The following is a 20,496-nucleotide window of genomic DNA, read 5'->3' as shown; positions in this document are numbered from 1 at the left end:
CCACACAAGAACGCCACATTTTAAGCGCAAACCAAGCTGTGAACTTGGAAATTAGAAATTATTCGGAGACATTGAAATGCAGGAATCTTTGACGCGCTCAACTAGTTTGGCTAGCAGAATTATCGGTGGGAAGAAGTTTAATATTTAGTCACAAATAACTTACTATAGACTTTAAATGGATCCCGCCTTAAGGATTTGTGACTATTCACAGATAGAACTTGCCAGGGTTGTTCTGTGTTCCTCAAATGGGCAGTGCACATGCTACCCAAGCGGTTATGATGCAATATTTATAGTTCATAGAAGCTTGCCATTGCATGTGCTTGCACCAGCGGAAGAGATAGAAATATACCCACTCTCGGTTTTGAAAAAAAAAAAAAAAAAAACTCTTCAACTCAGCGATACCCAAACTTCTCGCCAGGCATAATCTTATTTAATAACGACTATTTAATGAGCACTAGCTCCCGCAGGCGCGGAGTACAGTAGCTTTTACGGCGTTCGTTTTAGTGCGTATTTCTCTGTTTCGGGTCAAACTCTCCATTAGTAGGCTTTCAAAAGTTTGAAACCGCCTTGCGATTTCGCAGTCTTTCTCGAAGAAAGGCTCCAGATATGTGACGCGACCCCATTAAATAGCTCGGATTTCTTATCCCGAAGAAGCCATTGCCGTTTTGTTTCAATTGAATGACTGAAATAAAGGTATTAGTGTGGCGAAGAGCCCTTTTTTGTGTGACACGCTTGTGGCGAAAAACAAATTAGCACCTGTCAATGCGCTTTCAAAGTAAAATGCAAAATCGCGGGTATGTGGCCTTTGTGCTAAAAATAGCGCGCAGTGTGCACACGACACAAACTGTAAACTTGGACCAAGAAACAGAGTAGGCGACAGTGTCTACATAGTTTGTGGTCGGTTTGCCCTCGTTTGGCGACACTGGCTAACGTTTTATGTGAAATATGTGTACGTTCTATGTTGTCAAGAGCGCGTAGCCTATGAATGAGACACACTAACATTAACGTCTTCTTGCAGACGTGCCGAGCTCAAGCACTATGACGCTACGCTATAGCGTGACTTCACCTTCTTGTGGACATGTTTCAGTGGCTATGAGTCAAAGCTTTGGGCAGCACGTGCGCTTGATAATCCTTAGCACAGTCTTCCATTCTAAAATGCCAGCGAAGGTTATAAAGTTGAAAATGTGCTCCACCTCGAGCGACAGCTTGCTGCCTTTGATGACATTTTGTCGCAGACGCACCAAAAGCCCGGTGGAAGGCGCACAGTCTCAACATATGAGAAATCGCTAATCCTACCATGGTCGAGAAAGAGCGCAGTCGCAGCTAAAATACAGAACGAAGCATGAACTAGGTCGTGCCCATCGGCATGTGAAAATGACAAGTATTACGCTTCTGTAGGGAATTTTGAAAGATATATTGCAAGTCACGAGACAAAACCGAGTGAGCGCTGTGGTGAAGAGCGGGGTTTCGTATCCACTCGCGGCGCAGCTACCTATGCTTTTAGGCCACAAGTCTCCGACAAAATATGATGGCGCACAGAACACTTTTCCTAGTTTTGTCAGAAGTTAAAGCAAAGAGGTTAACGTTTGAGCTATAGATCAGAACATGTTTCGTGAAAACGTAAATGCAGCACACTGATATGTTCTGATATTGACACGGCACTAAACTGAGATTATTCAAAAAATCCTGAAGATGTAAATACTGAAAGGCAGCTGGGACACCGAGATCCCGGTTGTCTTGTGAAGCTGTGTTATTTTGCATCCTTAGAAATATATTTCAATAAGGCATCAAAGTTGCCCAACAAAATTTGAGTTAAATAAAAACATAGGGACGGACAGAATAGCACAGAAGAGGTGCTGTTCTGTCCGTCCCTATGTTTATTCTTTCAGTTTTTATTTAACTTCACCAACGTGCTCACGTCGAACTAAGTAAAAAATTCGAGTGCAGTTCAACATATTAAGGCGATTTGAACATGGTCATTCAATACATACGGTGAATTAACAATCTTGTACAACTATAAGCACCCTTTGATGGCTTATTAAATATAGTATCTAGTTTGTAAAATTGAATGTAGGTGACTACACCATAGCGACCGTGATTAGAAACCAATATAAACTTTATTGAAAATGGAATGCAATTTGTTAAAAGAAGTGCCAATGACTCTTCAGTATTGCCCAACATTACAAACCTATTATAACTTGGTATAAAATTTATCCGGTGGGGCACCAATAACTGCCCATTATTGGACAAAATTGAAAGCATATTAGTACTCCAAAGGAACAGGTATCCAATTTATCCGATGGGGTACCAATGACTGGCCAATATTTGACAATATTGGAAGCCCAATGGCACTTCAGTGACAGTAGTATCCATTTTGTCCAGTAAGGTGCCAATGACTATCCAATATTTGTAGACATTGGACGCTTTTCAGCTTCCATTCGAAGTGGTTTTCAATTTATCCAGGTTGGGGCAAGGACTGCCCTAAATTGGAGAACAGTGGAAGTCCATTGGCATTTCACTTGAAAGAGTATCCAATTTATTCAATGTGATGCCAATGATTAACCAATAGTGGACAACATTGAAAGCCACTCGTGGAAATGGAGCGTGCTGGCCAAGTTACGGTGCTAGAGGAGAGCTACATAAATGACAAGGACAGGACGAGACATTTGTATAATCCTGTGTCGTCCTGAGAAATGCGTCATCCTGTCATCGTCATTTATGTACTTCTTTTCTAACATTGGAAGACAATTCAGACTTTATTTGAAATGATATGCATTTTTAGCCAACGGGGTGCCAATGACTGCCCAATATTTGACATTGTATGCGCATTGGCACTTCATTTTAGATGGCGTCCAATTTATTCAATGGGGTGTTAATGCCAGCACAATATTGAAAACCATATTAAACCTATTGCTACTTCATTGGAAGTGGTATATAATTTATCTAATGGTGAGCCAATGACTACCCATTATTGGACAACATCGGGTGCCCATTGACACTTAATTGGACATGGTGTCCGTTTCATCCAATGGCGTGAAAATGACTGCACGATATTCAAAACATGTGAAGCCTATTGGCACTTCATTGAAAGTTGTGTCCAGTTTATCCATTAGTCTGGCAATGACTGCCCAATATCAAACAGCATTTGAATATAATTGGAACTTAATTGGAAGTGGTATCCAGCTTATCCGTTGGGATGCAATGACCGTCCAGTATTGGGCAACATTGGAAGCTTATTGGCTTCATATTGGATGTGGTTTTCAATTTATCCAATGGGATTCCAGTAGATTCCCAATATTGGTGATTGAGAGCATAAAGGGGGCCAATCATTGCCCTATTTTTCAAAAACATTTCCAATAGACCCTTTCCGAAATTCAGTCTGGCTACTTTGATCACTATTATCATCTGTGAACAGCATCTGGGCCATACCAATGCCGGCCTTCTAGTGACTGATAAAGGAAGACGTTGAAGATGCTCCTAAGCGGATCTTGCGAGGCCTGTACTTTGGGAGGTCAGTACGACGCCACGTATGAATAGAACACAAGAGCTACGTAAGCGTTTACTTCTAATAACTCAGATTCAGTCAATGTGTGGGCGGCACAGAATCGGCTTTAAAGCACTTTGGCGTATAGAAATTTCTTGAGGCATCTGAGTGGGTTGGAGCTTTGTTCTGAATGCAGGTTCTTGGTCACCATCGAACTGAAAGTGATCGAGAAAGAACTCACTCGGAACAATTCCTCGCGTGCCGTTGACTTGCGAAAGTGACGGTGCCGACACAAGTTCATTTCCGCCATTGAAATGGCAAAACCTAAACTGCTTTACAAACCACCAGATGGCACGGAATTTCGGAAAGGGTCTATATTGGTTACAAAGTGGAAACAATTTATATATTTATTTTCAATACTGCTAATCCCATTCGGAATCGCTGTAGGGTGGTACATCATACAGAAAGATTTTTTTTAATACATATTTAAGAGAATTGTATGCAAGCCTATGTCGACAGGTGCGCTTGCAAGTTGATGAGAAACTGCTCTACACTTGATAGGGTGGATGCTTGGGCGAGTTGGTGAACCATACTTGACGGTGACAGCGCAGGGAAAACCAATCTCACAACACACCCAGAAAGACAAGCACAAGCTCTGAACTTACAACTCTTGTGTATTCGACTACTTCATTTTTCTGTTCAACGTCTGGCTTGAAGAGAAAAGCCAACCCAGACGTTGAAGAGAAAAATGAAGTAGCCGAATACACAACAGTTGCAAGTTCAGCGCGTGTGCTTGCCTTTCTGAGTGTCTGGTGTGAGATTGGTTTTCCCTGCGCTGTCACCATCAAGTACGCTCTACACTAGTAGAATGTACAATGTTTCGCGGCAAGTGATTCGATTCGTGGATAGCTCGGGGGAAGAAGGAATATTTGAATCAATTATTGTGGGTTGGAAGTTCTTCGTAAAGCTTACCATGGTTATATCTTGTTAGCCGTTTCTAGTAAGAGTTAGATAATTTTCTGTTGGGATGTTGAAGCTGCTGTTAGCTAATTCATATAATATAATATTAATAATAGTCTTTATTTATCAAAATCAACAGTACAAAATGTCAGGTCTGCCGAAGCCGGTTAGGGCTTGTGTGGCGCGACCTGGCAGTGGAAGCACATTCTTCACAACAAAAATACAACACAAATTAGCGACTGGTACTCAAATAAACAGTCTCTTGACATTCTTTTTAAGGTGATAATTCGATCTGGAAGTAAATATAGAGTCAGGTAATGCGTTGAATATTTTCGGAACATTAAATGCCCTAATGCTTTCCCCATAGCGGCTATATACACGTGGGACTTCAAAGCGAGTATTACACCTTGTAAGACACTTTTCAACATCCCCTTCAAGATACCATCGATTCTATAGTGCCATTGCAGGGAACAATTAAAAAAGAGAATAATGCCGTTTCGGAGCACACTATAGGCCAGAGAATGCATTATCAACTTTCTCACTGCAAACGGAAGAAACATTTTTAAATTGTAAAGCTGGCATGAAACACTTCGGAGACGGTTCGCAACAAAAGCCATATGCGTATTCCATGATAAATCGAAATAAAAAAAATACCAAGGTACTTCACAGAATTAACATACTGGACAGGAGTGCAGCAACAAGGAACACAGTTAGAGCCATGCAAAAATAAGTTCGGGAAGACAGTGAGCTTTTTTTAAGGGCTGCGAAAACAGACGAGCTTAGTTTTTAAAGAATTCACAGTTATTCTGTTTCCTTTGAACCAATCCATAACTGCGACAGCATCCGTTTGTAGCATACGCATGGCGGGTTCAATATCGGTGTGACTAGTAAATAAAGAGTGTCATCCGCATATTGTAGCATGTTACTAGTGACAACAGCAGGAAGATCGTTTACATAGATATTAAATAATAAAGGAGATAGTATGGAACCCTGCGGCACTCCAGGGAGGAGAAGAACTTTGCTACTTCGAACATTACCTAAGGACACCAACTGTGAACGTGACCGTAAGTAATTTTGCAGCAGAGCGAAGAAAGGACCTCTGAATCCTACACGGTACAATTATTTAAGTAAAATTGCATGATTAACAGAATCAAATGCTTTTTTAACATCGAGGAAAAGAGCGCATACACAAGAGTTTTTATCAAAAGACGAATGAAGGAAGTCGGAGAATACGTCTAGTAAGCATGACGTGCCACGCCCCCTGACGAAGCCATGCTGTGAAGATGAGATGATACAATGCTTATCAAGAAAACCATTCATGGAAACCAATAGAAAGTTGAGCATTGCAATTTTCGCCTTTTTTTCGAGTGACAACAGTTCCAATTGCATAGATAGCTCAGAGGGGGAATTATGCTAACTATATTTGTTACCTATAAGCCTTGCACCCATTCTTTGTATTCTTTCTAACTTATTAACCCGAGAGGCCGTGTATGGGAACCATACGACGTTGGCGTGCTCAAGCATAGGGCGGATTAGCGTTTTGTAGGCTAATAATTTCTTCTCAGTTAATCCATTTTTAAGGTTCTTTTTAGAAAATTAATTTTGTTTAGCGCTTTTTGAGTTACATAGTCTATGTGTAAGTCCCAACGGAAGTCATGGCTTATATGGAAGCCGAGGCTACTCGTACTCTGTGACTTTCTCCAGGGGTTTATTGTTTATGTTCTAGGAAAATGATTTTGGTTGCCTTTTGTTTAGTTATGGTCATAGAGTTTTATCTAAATTTAACAATATCTACCAGTCATGACAGCATTGAGCAATAGGTTGAAGTGCATTGTTAAGGTCGATTTGATCCTGTTCGTTGTTGATTTATGAGTTGAGTATACATTCGTCAGCAAACAGACGGATTTTTACATTAACGCTTTGAACTATGTCATTTATGTAAATAAGAAACATGAAAGATGACAGTACAGATCCCCGTGGAACACCAGATGAAACTTTTCCCTTTGACGATAAATAAGCGTCAAATGTCACAAACTGATAACGGTCAGAAAGGTAGTTTCTTACCCAATGAAGTATTTTGCCTGCTCACAGAATATTTTCTAGCTTGAATAGTAGTTTTGTGTGGGATACTTTGTCAAATGCTTTCGATAGATTTATGAATATACCGTCAACCTCACCCTTGTTGTTAATTATAGCAGAAAAGGTATGAATGCTTTCGGTCAGCTGAGTAACAGTCGATAACTGACGCCTGAAGCCGTGCTGGAATAGCGGCGAAGGTTGAAATGTGTTTTAGTATAATATGCTCGAGTATTTTGGAGCAAGTTGGAGTTCCAGTCCTTAGAAATTTCTCCTCTGTTGAGGGAGTGTCTAAAGATGAGTACGAGACACTTTGCTATCCATTCCGCGTACCTTTTTAAAACTTCATAGGGTAGATTGTCAGGGCCAGCACTCTTTTTACTATCGAGGTTAAGCAAGAGCTGCAAGACGCCTTGTTCGGTAACTACTACATCGCCCATTGCGGCCAGAGCTGAACAAGAGACAAAAGAAGGTATATTTCCATTATCCGTAGTAAGTACAGAAAGAAAATACTCGTTAAACGTCTTTGCTAGATTGTTTTTATTATTTGAGAGTGATTCAAGGTGTGCTTTACTTTTAGGGTTAACATGACTCCAAAATTTGCGAGGTGACGATCTAATAAACGACTGAAGTGTCGCATTGAAGAATTAATGCTTAGCTGATCCAACTTTAGGCCAAGTTCAGTATTCAGCTGTGCCAACTTATCTTTATTAAGAGGTGTTTTGGTTTTCTTTGCACATTTGCGCAGCCTATTTATTTTACGTTTAACGTGAATAATTTCTCGCGTTATTCAAAGGTTTTTCCTGACAATTCTTTTCGTCTTAGTTGGACTAAAGTTGAAAATGCAGAACTGAATTTTTACTTTAAATTAGTTCCAAAGGGTATCAGTAGGGGTAAGACCGTTTGATAAGAGCGATTAGAAGTTATCAAAATGCATATCAAAATAATCGAGTACGCCAACGTCGTCTGCTTTGCTATAGTTCAGTTCTGTAGAAACCTGCGGCGTAGCAGAAACTACAGAGTTAGTTTTAAAAGAGCACAAAACCATTTCGTGGTCAGATATACCATCTAAGATGTCGATACTGTACTTGTGACTCAGAAAATGATCACTAACAAAAACCAAATCAGGCACTGTTTGTGTCGAGCCTTGAATGCGAGTGTTTTCGGTAACAATTTGAGTTAGGTTATAATGAAAACATAGTTCTGAAAGAATGTCAACACCACGAGATAATTTTTGGGATTTAGGAAAGGACCAATCAACTAGAGGTAAATTAAAGTCATCTGCTATTATAATCTTGCGGCTCGTGTTAAGATTCTTACGCATATAATTATACATATTATGAAAGAACTCTGGGACTGTGTTTGGGGCCAGGCGGCCACAGCAGTGAAGCAGCGACTGTTCTCATAGCTGATTTTACACCATAAGCATTCAATTCCCTGGGAATCGGGCTGCAATGTGCATGAGCCGATGTTGGCCCTCTTTTTAAAAGATATTCAAAATATTCGCCCAATAGCCTGTGCTACCTGCCCTTAGCGAAAAGTAATGCGTTTGAAATATACCAGATTCTAATTTGAATCTATTTGAAGTACAGTTCATAATGGTAAGTACACAAAAAATATACTCCTGAAAGTCTTCTTAAAATACATTTATTTAAACTACATTTGCAGATCCGTTCATGCGTTATGAAATATGTAAATACTAAATTAGTAGGCACAAAATACCTTTAGAATGATTTTTAAAATATGAGTTTATTTCATGCAAAATATACTCCAACCCTAATAAAATTGCAGCGTTCAGAAATATGTGCAGATTGCTCCTAAAATACCTAGAAATCGTAAATACTGTTGTGCTGCACTGTAAGTATCTCTTGACTGCAATACTTTGTTAATGCAGTGATTGCGCAGGCTAGCTGGTGGATGTTAGTCATTTTGTTCTTAGCCCCAGACTGAGGCAGGAAGCAAGGAAGGTTTCAAAGAAGACAAATGAACAGTCGAGGACACGTCTCTAACACAGCTGAAGACAAGTTTATTTGGTCACCCTCTTATATACACTCCAGGAACTTCACCACAGAACCTTCTCGACCTTCTCGACCTCCAAAGCCAAAAGATTACAAAGGTCTCATCTCTTTCCACCATAACTGCTAAACGACCTTGACGTTTTTTACAAAGCAACACACTCTAGCTCCCCCCTCCTGGAAGATAATTGACTGTACCTTCGCGTACATAGCACCCCCCCCCCCCCTCTACTATCCGGCCCACAAACACAAAGCATCCCGGCAACAAAAGATGCCAATCCTGTGTCGTTGTTATTCTACTCTTTTGTCTTTTTTCTTTTGGCGCTTATTTCCCATGGTGTACCAACTGGCCCACCTAAGCATTTCATGCCAATCCACCTGATCCCCACCCTAAGACATCAGACACAAAGGAGGAAACCACTTAAACCTTTTCACATTCAACAACCACTTTACAAAACTCTCAAATCCGCAAGAATATTTTTGCACTGCTGCTAAGCTGTAACGACACCTGACTAATGCAGTTTCCCCTTGATTTCATTCTTATTGTTTATTTTACAACCCTTTTGATGTCGTCTAACTCCCTGTGTATTATCTCTGTTTCGAACCAGCGTGGTATACAATTATTACATTTTTGAACATGTTTTGCTATTTCCGAATTAGCGACGTGGTTTTTGACATTTGTTTTGTGGTCAGTCAATCTGCCATTTATACAACTTGACGTCTGCACCACATATTTAAAGTTACATTCCAGGGGGATTTCATGTACCGCTCCATTAGTACACTGAATAGACTTTTCTCGATGAGATTTTGTGCATTCCCTTACACTTTTTTGGAAGGGTTGAGCTTACTCAACTTGTAATCCGAACTAAAAACCAGATCCACATCGAACTTTGTGGCACAAGCCTTTAAGTTGTGAGAAAGTTTCTGATAAAACGTAATGAAAATAGTTCTATTTTTTGGCCTTTGCTTTGGTTCCCCTGTGCATTTGTCTGAGAATTTTACGGATAACTGCTTCCCTACGAATTTATCCTCATAACCAGCACTGTTTAGCCTTCTCCACTGTCTTTCTACTGATTCAGCCAAGAAATGTGTACATGACCTCTCCATTGCATTTGTGATTAAAGACTTCTCACTACCCGCTTTCACTGTTTACGGTCGGTTTACGATCGAACGACCCATGAATGGTAAACTGCAGTTTTTAGAACTTATGATTCACAATGAAAAAGGGCTATGTTGGGAATATGGAAAAGGAAACGTAAAACCGCTGCTGTCAAAAAAGGGTTGCCATTCAAAAACAGTGAAAGCGGGTATTGTGAAGTCTTTAATCACAATTATTGACAATTATGGTGGAAACAGATGAGACCTTTGTTATCTTTTGGCTTTGGAAGTCGAGAAGGTTCTGTGGTGAAGTTCGTGGAGTGTATATAAAAAGTGACAAAATAAACTTGTTCTTAGCTGTGTTAGAGACGTGTCCTCGACTGTTCATTTTTATTGTACTTTGAAACTTTCCTCTTTTTCTGCCTCAGTCTCGGGCTAAGAACAAAATGGTTCATACTTTGGTAGTTTGATTCAAAAGCTTGCCTTTCACAAGTTCACTTCAAGCAGATGTGTAGTGCACTGAAGTGCCTAAATACATTTGATTAGCTTGTCAATTGAGTTGTGCAGCATCGCACTGATAAATCAGCCCAGTTTATGTTATTGTTTCTTTTTTTCTATCAAGAACACACGTAATGAGTTTCTTGCACGCCAATCACTAACGGGGTTCGGGAACTACAACCACAACACTTGCTGATGCTGGAAAGCTCAGCAAGTGCTGTAAGCAGATATGCTTGGCGTGGTTGCGCTATCACAATGTTAGTTCACTGAATGTGTATACTCACCATAGTATGTGATGTGAGTAGTGACTTTAATATAGTGACCTCAATGGCCATATTAAATAGGCAACTAGTAAAGAAAAGGAAAATAACTGTTTTAAAGTGAATAAACTGCCTTGACTCGCTTCTTTCTAAGTAGTGCTATGCAGAGAAGCCGTAGCGTTTCTCTAAGAGCCGTTTTTGTGAATATTGTTTAGCGACTGCGCCGAATTATTATTAGTTGTACCAATGTTTTTGTGTGAGAGATATCGTCCACGAACTTCGAAACACTGTTTTTCCTTCGACAGACTCTCGTGGAGAAGATCAAATACTTGGAACCTTAATAAGTGCAGAGGTAGTTACCAGCCGAATGATTACCTTCAATATGTAGGCTATATAAAATTCTAGATCAGTCCATGGGACTCTTATTCAGGTGTTCAGTGTGTAATGGTGTTTGTGTTTGTGTTCGTTTCTAATGTGTAGTTGTGGGATGGGGGGGATTTAGAAGTGCCTTTAAATACCACAGGGACACCATTTACTAACAAAATCGAAAAAAAAATGTGTAGCCGGCAGTTGATACACAAACGGCATCTTGCGGGGGAAGGAATTATATATTTGGTATATCTAAGATATTTTCTGATTAATATTTATATATATTTTGAATATCTTACGCGCGCATTTCGAATGTGAACAAAATATTGCAGAATGAATGAAAAATGAATATTCATATTCAATATATTTTAACTTCGTTTCAAGTATTGCTTTTTGCCTAGGGTGGGTATACATATATTTACATGGTCCTTTCGTGTGCAGCCATCGTGTGGTGGCTCTTTGTTTCGGTGTCCAGGTGGTAGCGACGGAGGTCTGATCTTGCCGGGGCGTCGTATCCACAGACTTTTACGCCTGTCTTGAATATTACCTCAGCAGGCCGCTCCTCCTGTATCGTTCCAAACTCAGCCCATCCAGTTCTCTTCTTTTCGTGAAATCTGTATCTTCGTTTATTATGAGTCGACCAGCTTCTTTCAACTGCGCGGACGCTCTTTAAAATCCAGATTGCGACAAACCCCACAACGAGCTCATCATGGTGCTGGGATTTGGTATGGGTTTAGGATCAGTTAGTAAATCCGAACTCGTGCGGCTGACCGTGCTGGCTCTGCCTGATATGATAGAGGAGACAGCCCAAGAGCGTGCGATTCGCTTCGTCTTACATGTAGGGTGTCGTCACCCTTGGTCGTATATAAGTGGTGACGTTAAACCGCGCAGGAGGTGTCTCACGCTGTGGCCGGTGAGGCCAGCTATATGTTGTAATGACTTATAGCGAGGGCAAGAGGTTTATCTAAAGCACTGGACATTGCGATTTTTTTCTAATACCGTTATGTATTGATCGTGTTTCGAGCACTTATATTTGGTGTTTCTAAATAAAATTATCGCACCGCAAAAGAAAAACAAATTGCTTTATGTTGGATCTCCTGCCATCAACAGCTTTCTAGCCCAAAAGAAAAATTTGGTATAAGCTCTTGCACATACGTGATATACCAAGCTAGGTTTAACATACATGACTGAACTCTTTTCATAAAAGTGCCCACCTAAATTTAACAGTTACATTAACATCGCACTGGGCAAGCTGAAACAAATTTGTTGTGCATGGAAGAGGTCACGGCAACGGGAGCTATTTGGGAAGGTTTGAAACGACAATGGCCATGACGGAAAATGACACGTCAACTCTATGTCACGTAAAGAGCTTAATTGTAGAACTGGCTCGAGATAAACAGCCTTCGCTTTTGAAAGCTCATATTCTAAAGACCGCTCTAAAGCAAAAGCAGGGAACACAATTACTGCGGAACCTCGAAGATGCCACAGAGGCTGAGCCAAGCGGGCTGCTAGTGCAAATCAAATCAGAAAAGCGATTATGTTAAGAACAGCTCAGGTCCCTTGTACTTCCAAATTGGACACGATCACCACCTCAGTGCTCACGCTAGCTGCTTCAAAACATTCTGGCGTACGTCCAGTCGTTTCCACTCTATTGAAATTCGGCTCGACATTTCTCTGCTTGTGGGGAGCTACCAGGTATGTCAGCGGATGAATACACATCGTGAGAACCACACGTTTTTAAAGGTAGCCAGTGGTCAACAGGGCCAACTGAAGAGCTCAGTGTAAAAATGATTGATCCTCTGCCTCAATGGCTGCTGTCGCACAGACCGGATTGTCTGCGTGACAGCAGGAACCCACCTCTAGGCGCATTTTGAAAGGGAATTATGATGCGAAGGGCCATCCAAGGCCGCCACACTTTTCCCTACGACCCTATAGGCCAAGCTGTCGAGCGCTGCAGCGGTACTGTCGACGAGTGCCTCCGGGAATACTGCGACAGCCATCAATGTCAGGATTGGTACACTGCCGAAGTTGCATTTGCTATGATGATATTGCAGGGGGCTAAAGTTTTTCTTTCCCTCTGTATACAGCTTCGCTGTATACAGAGGGAATGAAAAAAACGCAGATCGCTATGGAGGTTTCCATGGGCGTAAAAAGGAAACACGCACAAACTGCCGGAATTTCGAGTTATTGCTGATGTCGCTGAGCGACATAAGCAATAACCTCCTCTCTCCCTTGATATCCTTTCGGCGTTTTTCGTTAAATTGAACATATTTTTATTTGCCGTCCTGCGATATGCCGTGGAGTCGCTTCATTGACCGTTCTTGCCGTCTGCGCGCCACTGCGTTTTCCGGACGAGACCCTACTCTTTCCACCCGCAAAGGGTCCCGAAAAACAGTTAAAAAAAATGTGTCCGTCTAACCTCAAGCGAAAATCGTGTTCGGTTTGGAGAGTTATTTAGCGCAACTACCTTTCTAGACGCCAATTACACTTCGAGCTTTCGCCGCTGTGTGCCGTTTTTATGTAAAAACAGGACCAACTGCTTTCAGACTGAGTGTGCGGCTCTGATCCTTGGGGAAAAATTTCTTGATAACAAGTACTACAAGATGTTACTTCAAATTGCACCGGAACTGGAGAAATCATCGCCGAGAGAATTGAACAGCCAAAGGTAAAAATTCTGATATTTAATTAAATAAAGCCTTGAACTTCACAGCTGGCTGTACCATTTAAAAAAAAAAAAAAAAACGTTAGACTCGCTGAGAACGAGAAGACATGAGGCTGTCTTCGAAGTGCCGTAACTTTTGCTGCATCCTTCCAGGCTGCCGTTCCTTAAACACGTCATCACCATCGGCGACGAGAGGATGCCGTAAGTACAATAAAATGGAGGATGTGATGGTGAGCGTTGATTGCTTTCTAAGGTGACTTACTCTGTAATGATTCTGCTGCAGAATTTCAGTAGGAAAGGTACCTTTACTTATTTTCATCGCTCTTTAGCTGAAATCTCCGCTTCTGTGTAGTTCATTACCAATAAAAATACTAACGCTTCCATCTAAATAAATTATTTCTAATCTGTTTGCCTTATTTTTTATGTCTTAAATGTCCTAACATTAAATTGTCAACCTAACATGAACGGCGACCTGTATATGCAATTAAGGCGCGCATGACTGAGTGCTTGGGGACAAATAAAAATATGCCTGTGAGCAATGACCATCAGCTTAACAAGTAAGTCTTGAATAATAAATGAAGATGAATTTAAAAGTCGAAATAAATGTTTCATGAAGCAAACTTTGTTTATAAAATTCAAGAGAAACGTACCATAATGTTGCGTCGGCAACGGAAGGACGACTGCCTTGAAGTAGCGTGCTATGGCTGCCATCATACACGGGCTACATTGAGAATAATTATGAATGATAAAACATTACTGTTTTATGGAGCGAAGCCGGCGGTGTCAGTAGCATCGAAAAACGGTACATAAATTCCCATTTTTCCAATGACGGAGCGAAACGGCATGTAAAGTGCCCCTGGCAACGACGCGTCACAGCACATGCTTCTTCACAAAAGCAGTCGGGGCCGCTCAAGGGAAAGCGAACGCGCCTCAGAAATAAAATACAAGAGAAAGCACAGCAGCGCAGAAGCTTGGTCACTGAAGCCATGGAGCCGGCGGGTGCGCCTCACCTTCGCAGTGGGGGAGCGTAATGTCACCACCGGAGCGCCATGTGAAAAAGTACGACGTAGCGCGATGTTTGTAGGAATGCTTTCGCATTCCTACACGTAAGAAGTCTTATGTCTTCGGCCGTAATGATTACTCTGAACACGCAATGATTGATAATAGTTGTCTCTAACTTATCTGAAAAGCAACGTTTGTTAAAATGAAGTACTGGGCCGGTGGGGTTTGAACTCCGCCCGGCCGAGTACTTTATACTCCAACAAATTGGTATTCTAACGCAGAACGCGTTTAATTGTTGTGATCCCAAGAAGAGTGTGAGGAAGCGACACAGAAACCGGAAACAAATATTCAACACGTACTTCAGTGGGTGATCTATACAAAAAAAAAAAAAAAAGTAACTAAGAAAAAAAAATAAAAAAAAAACTCTAAACGCGACGCGACAGGAATCACCCCCTTGACGCCATGATGATGGGCCTAACACAAACACTGCGTCAGAAAGGAGAGTTGCGAAGAGCAAAAACCCGTCCGCTCATTGTTTGTACGCGAGCGCCAAACACCGACGTTTCGCGCGTGCATTCCAAGAGTGATTAGCTACAACGCCAGGGAGCTTTGCGTCTACCCTCTAATCAATCCAACCAGAGTTTGGTGCCTCGACATCCCCACGCGACCTGACCTTTTTCTCTGTCTCTCCTTTTTCTCTTCCTCAGTTTCTGTCTTTATAACGATAGAAAAAAAATATTTGCTAAACATGAAACAAGTTTAAAAAGTTTTGCGGAAACGCATTTTGTGCGTACCAATTCTATCCGTGTGTTCAAGTTAATCGTTCTTTTCTACACGGGATGGCGTCACTGCAGGCCCGCTAAAAGAAGTACATCACACCCAAAACGAAGTCTACGCGGGCAAGATCTAGATCTCCATTCTCCAGGGATACTTCTTTTACAGAAAGGCTCACTATTCAAACATCGTTCCTTTGTAAAATTTAGTAATATTTTTGTTTTTGTTTTTTCTGAAGGTTTATTTTATGTAAGCAAAGAGAATCTGGTTCACGGTTATCTAAATTTGGAGTGGACTAAATGGCAACCGTTACAATTCATCTGAAATGATGCAATATTTAGTAGACCAGTGACCGCCGTCTACACGAATGGGGATGACTGTGCGGCGCGTAGAGACAGTCACTGCCAGCATGTAAATGCCATTTAATCGACACATTCATCCCCCACAGTGGCAGTATCACCTTCAATGACCTGATGAATTCAGCAACGGCTGAAGACCACGCCACCATGAAGTTTGTGTCTGCCAAAGTGCAGTTCGACCAAGATGCTTTTATCCAGTTTTCCTCAGTAAGTCTCTAGAAACTAATTATTTTAAGCTTGAAAAATGTTAGCATCCCACAATAAACAACATTCGAAAATTACATCAATGTCATGGGTTTCCACGAAGGAGAACAGAAAGTCGAGACTACGCAGTGATGGTCATGGTAGTCCACAGCCTGCTACGAAGAGCCATTTGATCACAGAGGTTGCCGACATGTTGACCAACATGTTTACAAATTTTATAAATTGGGCCTCAGAAAATTCCAGGACACCTATTTATTATCCTACAGTCCACCGAACGACACTATTAATTGGGGGGGGGGGGGGCTGTTTAATTCTACGGTCACACCTAATCCGAGACCTCGCATTTCATTTTTCAATAATTCTTTAGGGCCGTAAAAACCCAGAAGCAGAGCGCTTTAATTTTGCTTAACATAAAAAAAAAAGTTTGCAAAAAAAGAAAACAATTAACTCGAAAGAAGGCCGACACATACAACGTGTTATCGTTTTGCTCTCCTCGCAATTTGAAGAACATTTTTAACTATTTTCTTGATTTATGAGCGGTTCTGTATACACTGCACATCTCATTGCCTTAATGCGTCTTCCGGCGTACCAACGTTCCATATATTTGCAAAATAATTTATGAAAAGGAATTATTTGCCATAGGCTTGGTGGTTCGTTTCATCGAATAAGAGACTGAGCATTCAAATTTCATCCCGATGCCGTAAGAAAATTGAAAAAAGCTTTTCTTATTGCTTCCTACCTCTGCGAGTCGAAGCAGAGAAGAACCGCAGTTCTGAAGCCAGTGAATTAGTTAGTAAATTTGTTGTAGTTACGTTTATGCAACCGGAATGTTAGTCAGGTTTAACGTGCGGCATTTCTTACAGCTGTACGTGATGAATTTAGCCAGTACTATACACCCGCCAGCCTGGGATTTTTAGCGTGCTCCGGTGAATGACCTAGTGGTGTCCATTGCTACCACCCATATGGTCAGATCAAGTTATATGGCCTTTGTGTTGTGTAAAATTCTTAGCAAACACAACCCCTGTGCGCCCTCTACAAATATACCGAAATATGTCATTATTTCCCAATTCACAAAATACCAAAATATTACAGAAAGCTTCCAAAGAAAATCAGTTGAAATTGTTTACAACAAATACGCACAACCCTTTCCAGCCGACAGCATAAGTACTAAACATATTGATTTATTGATAACTGCGCAAAAGTTGCTCCACTGAAATTTCTGGTTCTCCTTTTAAACGACATGTTCAAGTGGATAAAATCAAGTTTTTTATGCTATAAGAAGCAATAGCCATTACACCTAAGCGTGGCAGCACACTCGATGAGTATTTTTAATATTCAAAGTTTAAATATTAATGTAATCATTAAGCTACAAGAGAGTGGAACAACCCAGATAGACACGTTATTAGCTATGCAAGTGTTTATTCCTTATTTTTGCAGTGGAAAACGTGCAACTTTGTAAATGTATGAATTTATATCCTTGTAATGATATTTACCTCATACTGTATGTTTATTTATTGGTACTAGTACCAGCAAAAATCCAAATAAAAATTGACAGTTATTTAAATATAGGAATAAATAAAATGCATGCTTTGCACCCGAGGTGAAGGAAGAACACAGTCTTAGGTTTGAATAATGATAAACTCAATTTGATTTGACATTGAGAGTACAAGTACCAAATAATAATTTTGGCTTGGCTACGAGACGCCATGACTCCGCACCGCCTAAGCTGTGACTTATAGAAGCGGCCCCGAGGTCAACGTGTCCTACCGCTCTTGGTCACCAGGCTGTTTAAACGTGGCAAGCTGGGCCAGGAGTTATGGAACCTAATTGCTATAAAACACGGGAGCTGCAATGGCTTTCAAAATGTAGGCAGGTACTTGAGGCCTTACTGGCCGGAAAATATGGCTACACATAACCTTGTTATGACTATTACGCAATCTCATTAGGTAAAGGTATATTGGCAGTATATTTTCATGTATGTAGAAAATAAATACAGCTGCATTATTTATTACTTTTGCGTGCGGTGCTATTAACAAACCTAGGTTCTCAAAAGCGCACCTTGTGATTTTGTGCGCGAAAAGCTGATGGAGTATAAATACCTATTTAAAAAAAAAAAACAAAAAAAACAGCAGCCTGTTTTTACGCGTTGCCATTATTGTAAACTATGGGCATTTCTTCATTCACTTAGGGTACGACGGGGCAACCGAAACCGGCGCGACTGACTCACTTCAACGTTGTCAACAACGCCAACACTGTGGGACGTTTTATTGGATACCATCAAAAGGTGTCGTACTTTTTTCCCATCCGGTAGTTCATCTCATTTGAGCAAAATATCATATTTTTACATAAAACTTCAAAAAAGCAGTTTAGGAAGTTGGTGATTTTGGGTTGATTCATATACACGGTGATTCTAAAAAAAAAAGATGGAAATAACGTAGAAGAATAAAATTGAAATAAAAATTATTCCCTTTCGCTAACATTGCCAAACAAGGCCGGTGTCGAAGCACAAAGTGGCGGTTCGAAATATATTTACCTAAGAATAACAAACTGAAGTTTCCAATAGTGGCGTTATTTGGAACGTTTTAATAAAAAAAAAAGTTGCTGCCAGTCATCCAGATACGTTATGCTGTTTTTGGACGCTACAAAACTAGATAGTTGGCGCTATTCAATGAACAAGTTAGGCTGTATGCATTCGGTGTTATCTTTATCTGGCAGGACACGGCATTCAACCGATTATTTTATTTAACAGTGTCGGTGATTAGGATATAAAATGTGTATACACCATTAAAAGCTTGATTTAGTTGGTCACGAATATAGCAGGAATTATCGCCAGCCACAAATTTAATGCCGCCTTTTAAAGTGCTCAAGGTGTAATTTATTTTTGATTCTTGGCTTTCCTGTATGTTTATTTTTTTATTTTATTAACCATAAAAGTGTAATTCCTGAACGACGTGCTTTCAGTAACATTTGTCGCGACCGACTTTTCACATTATTTTCATGTTTCTATAGTTCGATATATTTTAGAGCCATCGATAGAAAGTAAGATGGTATCAACGCAGGAATGACTGCTATGGGCACCAAAAATGTTACAAGATAAAGCTCGTCCGTTCGATGCTGAAGAAGCCATGTCAATCGGTCAAACTGTTTAACTACCACTCTTCAAACTTTTCGACCAATCTGCATTGCCGAACGAAACATGTATAAACGATGTTATATTGGCACCTTCTCATCTGCTGAAGTATTCAAGAGTGCAGAACATCGGTTTCTGTACTCTGGCAATGTGTACACGAGAATCCTGGAATGTTAACAATAGAATAGCAGAGGGAAGCAGGAACGTACAGAATGCGAGGCGGAGGGAAACCTTAAATATAAGAACTCATACATTTTTGAATAAGGGGACCAGTGTTGCCGCAAGTAAGCAATTCCGGCCTCATTTTTTTTTTACATTTTAGAATTGTCATGCCGATTGAGAATATAGCATACGGTATGCCAGACAAAAATTACATAAGCTGTTTCATGAGTTTGTATTTCACAAAATTCTTATTTTAGAAAAAGTCAGGTGGAAGGGGCGTCGGCCTTTGTGGCACACATCAGCCCTCCTGGTGGAACTAAATATTACTATTGTAATAAAAAATAAGATAACCAAAAAAAAAAAAATTTTACTTGTCGCGCACGGTCAGCCTTCAATCTTCTTACCTAGCGATGTCGTCATGTTGACATACAAGGATCTCATTGTCAAGGAGGAGGAAACTTCATTGGTCTTCTCGTAAATCAGGTATTGGGGGTGGTGGAGGTCCACAGGGCCGCCGCGACCGCCTGTGCCCAGGAGGTGGTCAGGGCTCGGCCTGACTCCTCCGGGTCACGCAACATCTGCTCCCAGAGGTGAGGGGAGGGAAGATGGGGGTATGGGTCTGCGGGGCATTCGCAAAGAGAATGGTAGTGAGTGTTGAGTGCCTCGCAGGCAGTACAGGCGGTGGTGGTAAAGAGGTGCGCGTGAGTGTGTATTAGTTGTGCTCGGTGGGGGAAAGTGCGTGTTTATAGGAGGCGCAGCATGTGTGCTGCCTCCTTTGAGAGGTGTCGGTGCGGGGGTGGGCATTGGCGGCAGAGGAGGCGGTAGCGCAGGGTAATATCCTTGTATTGCAGGAGAGAGGTATGCTTGCCTGTAGGGGCATCGCCCGTAGGTGCAGTTGAAATGGTGGCACGGTCGATAAGTTCGCGAGCACGATCGTGTACCATCTCATTAGCGCCTACGCCTGTGTGGGCTGGTTTCCACAGCAGGGTCACGGTGACGGATAGAGGGTTGTTGGTGAGAATTTGGAAGGGCGAAGGGCATGGTGGACATATTCCCGCTAATAAAGTTGCGGATGGCCTGCTGAGAGTCAGATAGGAAGAATTGGGGGGCGGGCTCTGGGCGAGCGCAAGGGCAATGGCGGCTTCCTCCGCCGTGGTTGTGTTCGTATGAGGACGGTGGCCGCCGTGACGTTTGGTGGTGGGTGTTTGCCCAGAACAGTTACACAGGGTGCAGGTTTGTGAGAGTAGTCTGATGCATCAGTGTATAGTGTGCATGGTGATGGATATAGTTTGGGGGGGGGGGGGGCGTGTTGGCTCTTGCTGGTCGCCTGGCTGCATGGAAATTTGGGTGCATGTGGCGAGGGATGGGGTGGACTCGGATGCGGTTAAGAATGTGCGGTGGAATGGGGAGTGGGGGGATTGGGATGGTGAGGGGGAGTCGTTT

The 20,496-nt window shown here is 41.4% G+C and overlaps 1 protein-coding gene across 1 annotated transcript in view; it reads left to right on the top strand.

The window, feature by feature from the left end:
• LOC8029198 (putative acyl-CoA synthetase YngI) overlaps positions 1 to 20,496 on the top strand; it is a 229,174-nt gene that overhangs the window by 141,836 nt on the left and 66,842 nt on the right. The window contains exons 5-8 of the mRNA XM_040214651.3: positions 13,307 to 13,425; positions 13,576 to 13,623; positions 15,647 to 15,764; positions 17,950 to 18,045. Coding sequence (XP_040070585.3) covers positions 13,307 to 13,425; positions 13,576 to 13,623; positions 15,647 to 15,764; positions 17,950 to 18,045 — 381 coding nt within the window. The remainder of the gene's footprint in view (positions 1 to 13,306; positions 13,426 to 13,575; positions 13,624 to 15,646; positions 15,765 to 17,949; positions 18,046 to 20,496) is intronic.

The sequence above is a fragment of the Ixodes scapularis genome, unplaced genomic scaffold, assembly GCF_016920785.2.
Source record: "Ixodes scapularis isolate PalLabHiFi unplaced genomic scaffold, ASM1692078v2 PGA_scaffold4__175_contigs__length_147842914, whole genome shotgun sequence".
Lineage (NCBI taxonomy): Eukaryota > Metazoa > Arthropoda > Arachnida > Ixodida > Ixodidae > Ixodes > Ixodes scapularis.
The sequence above is the reverse complement of the archived record's forward strand: the minus strand, read 5'-3'. Positions and strand labels throughout refer to the sequence as shown.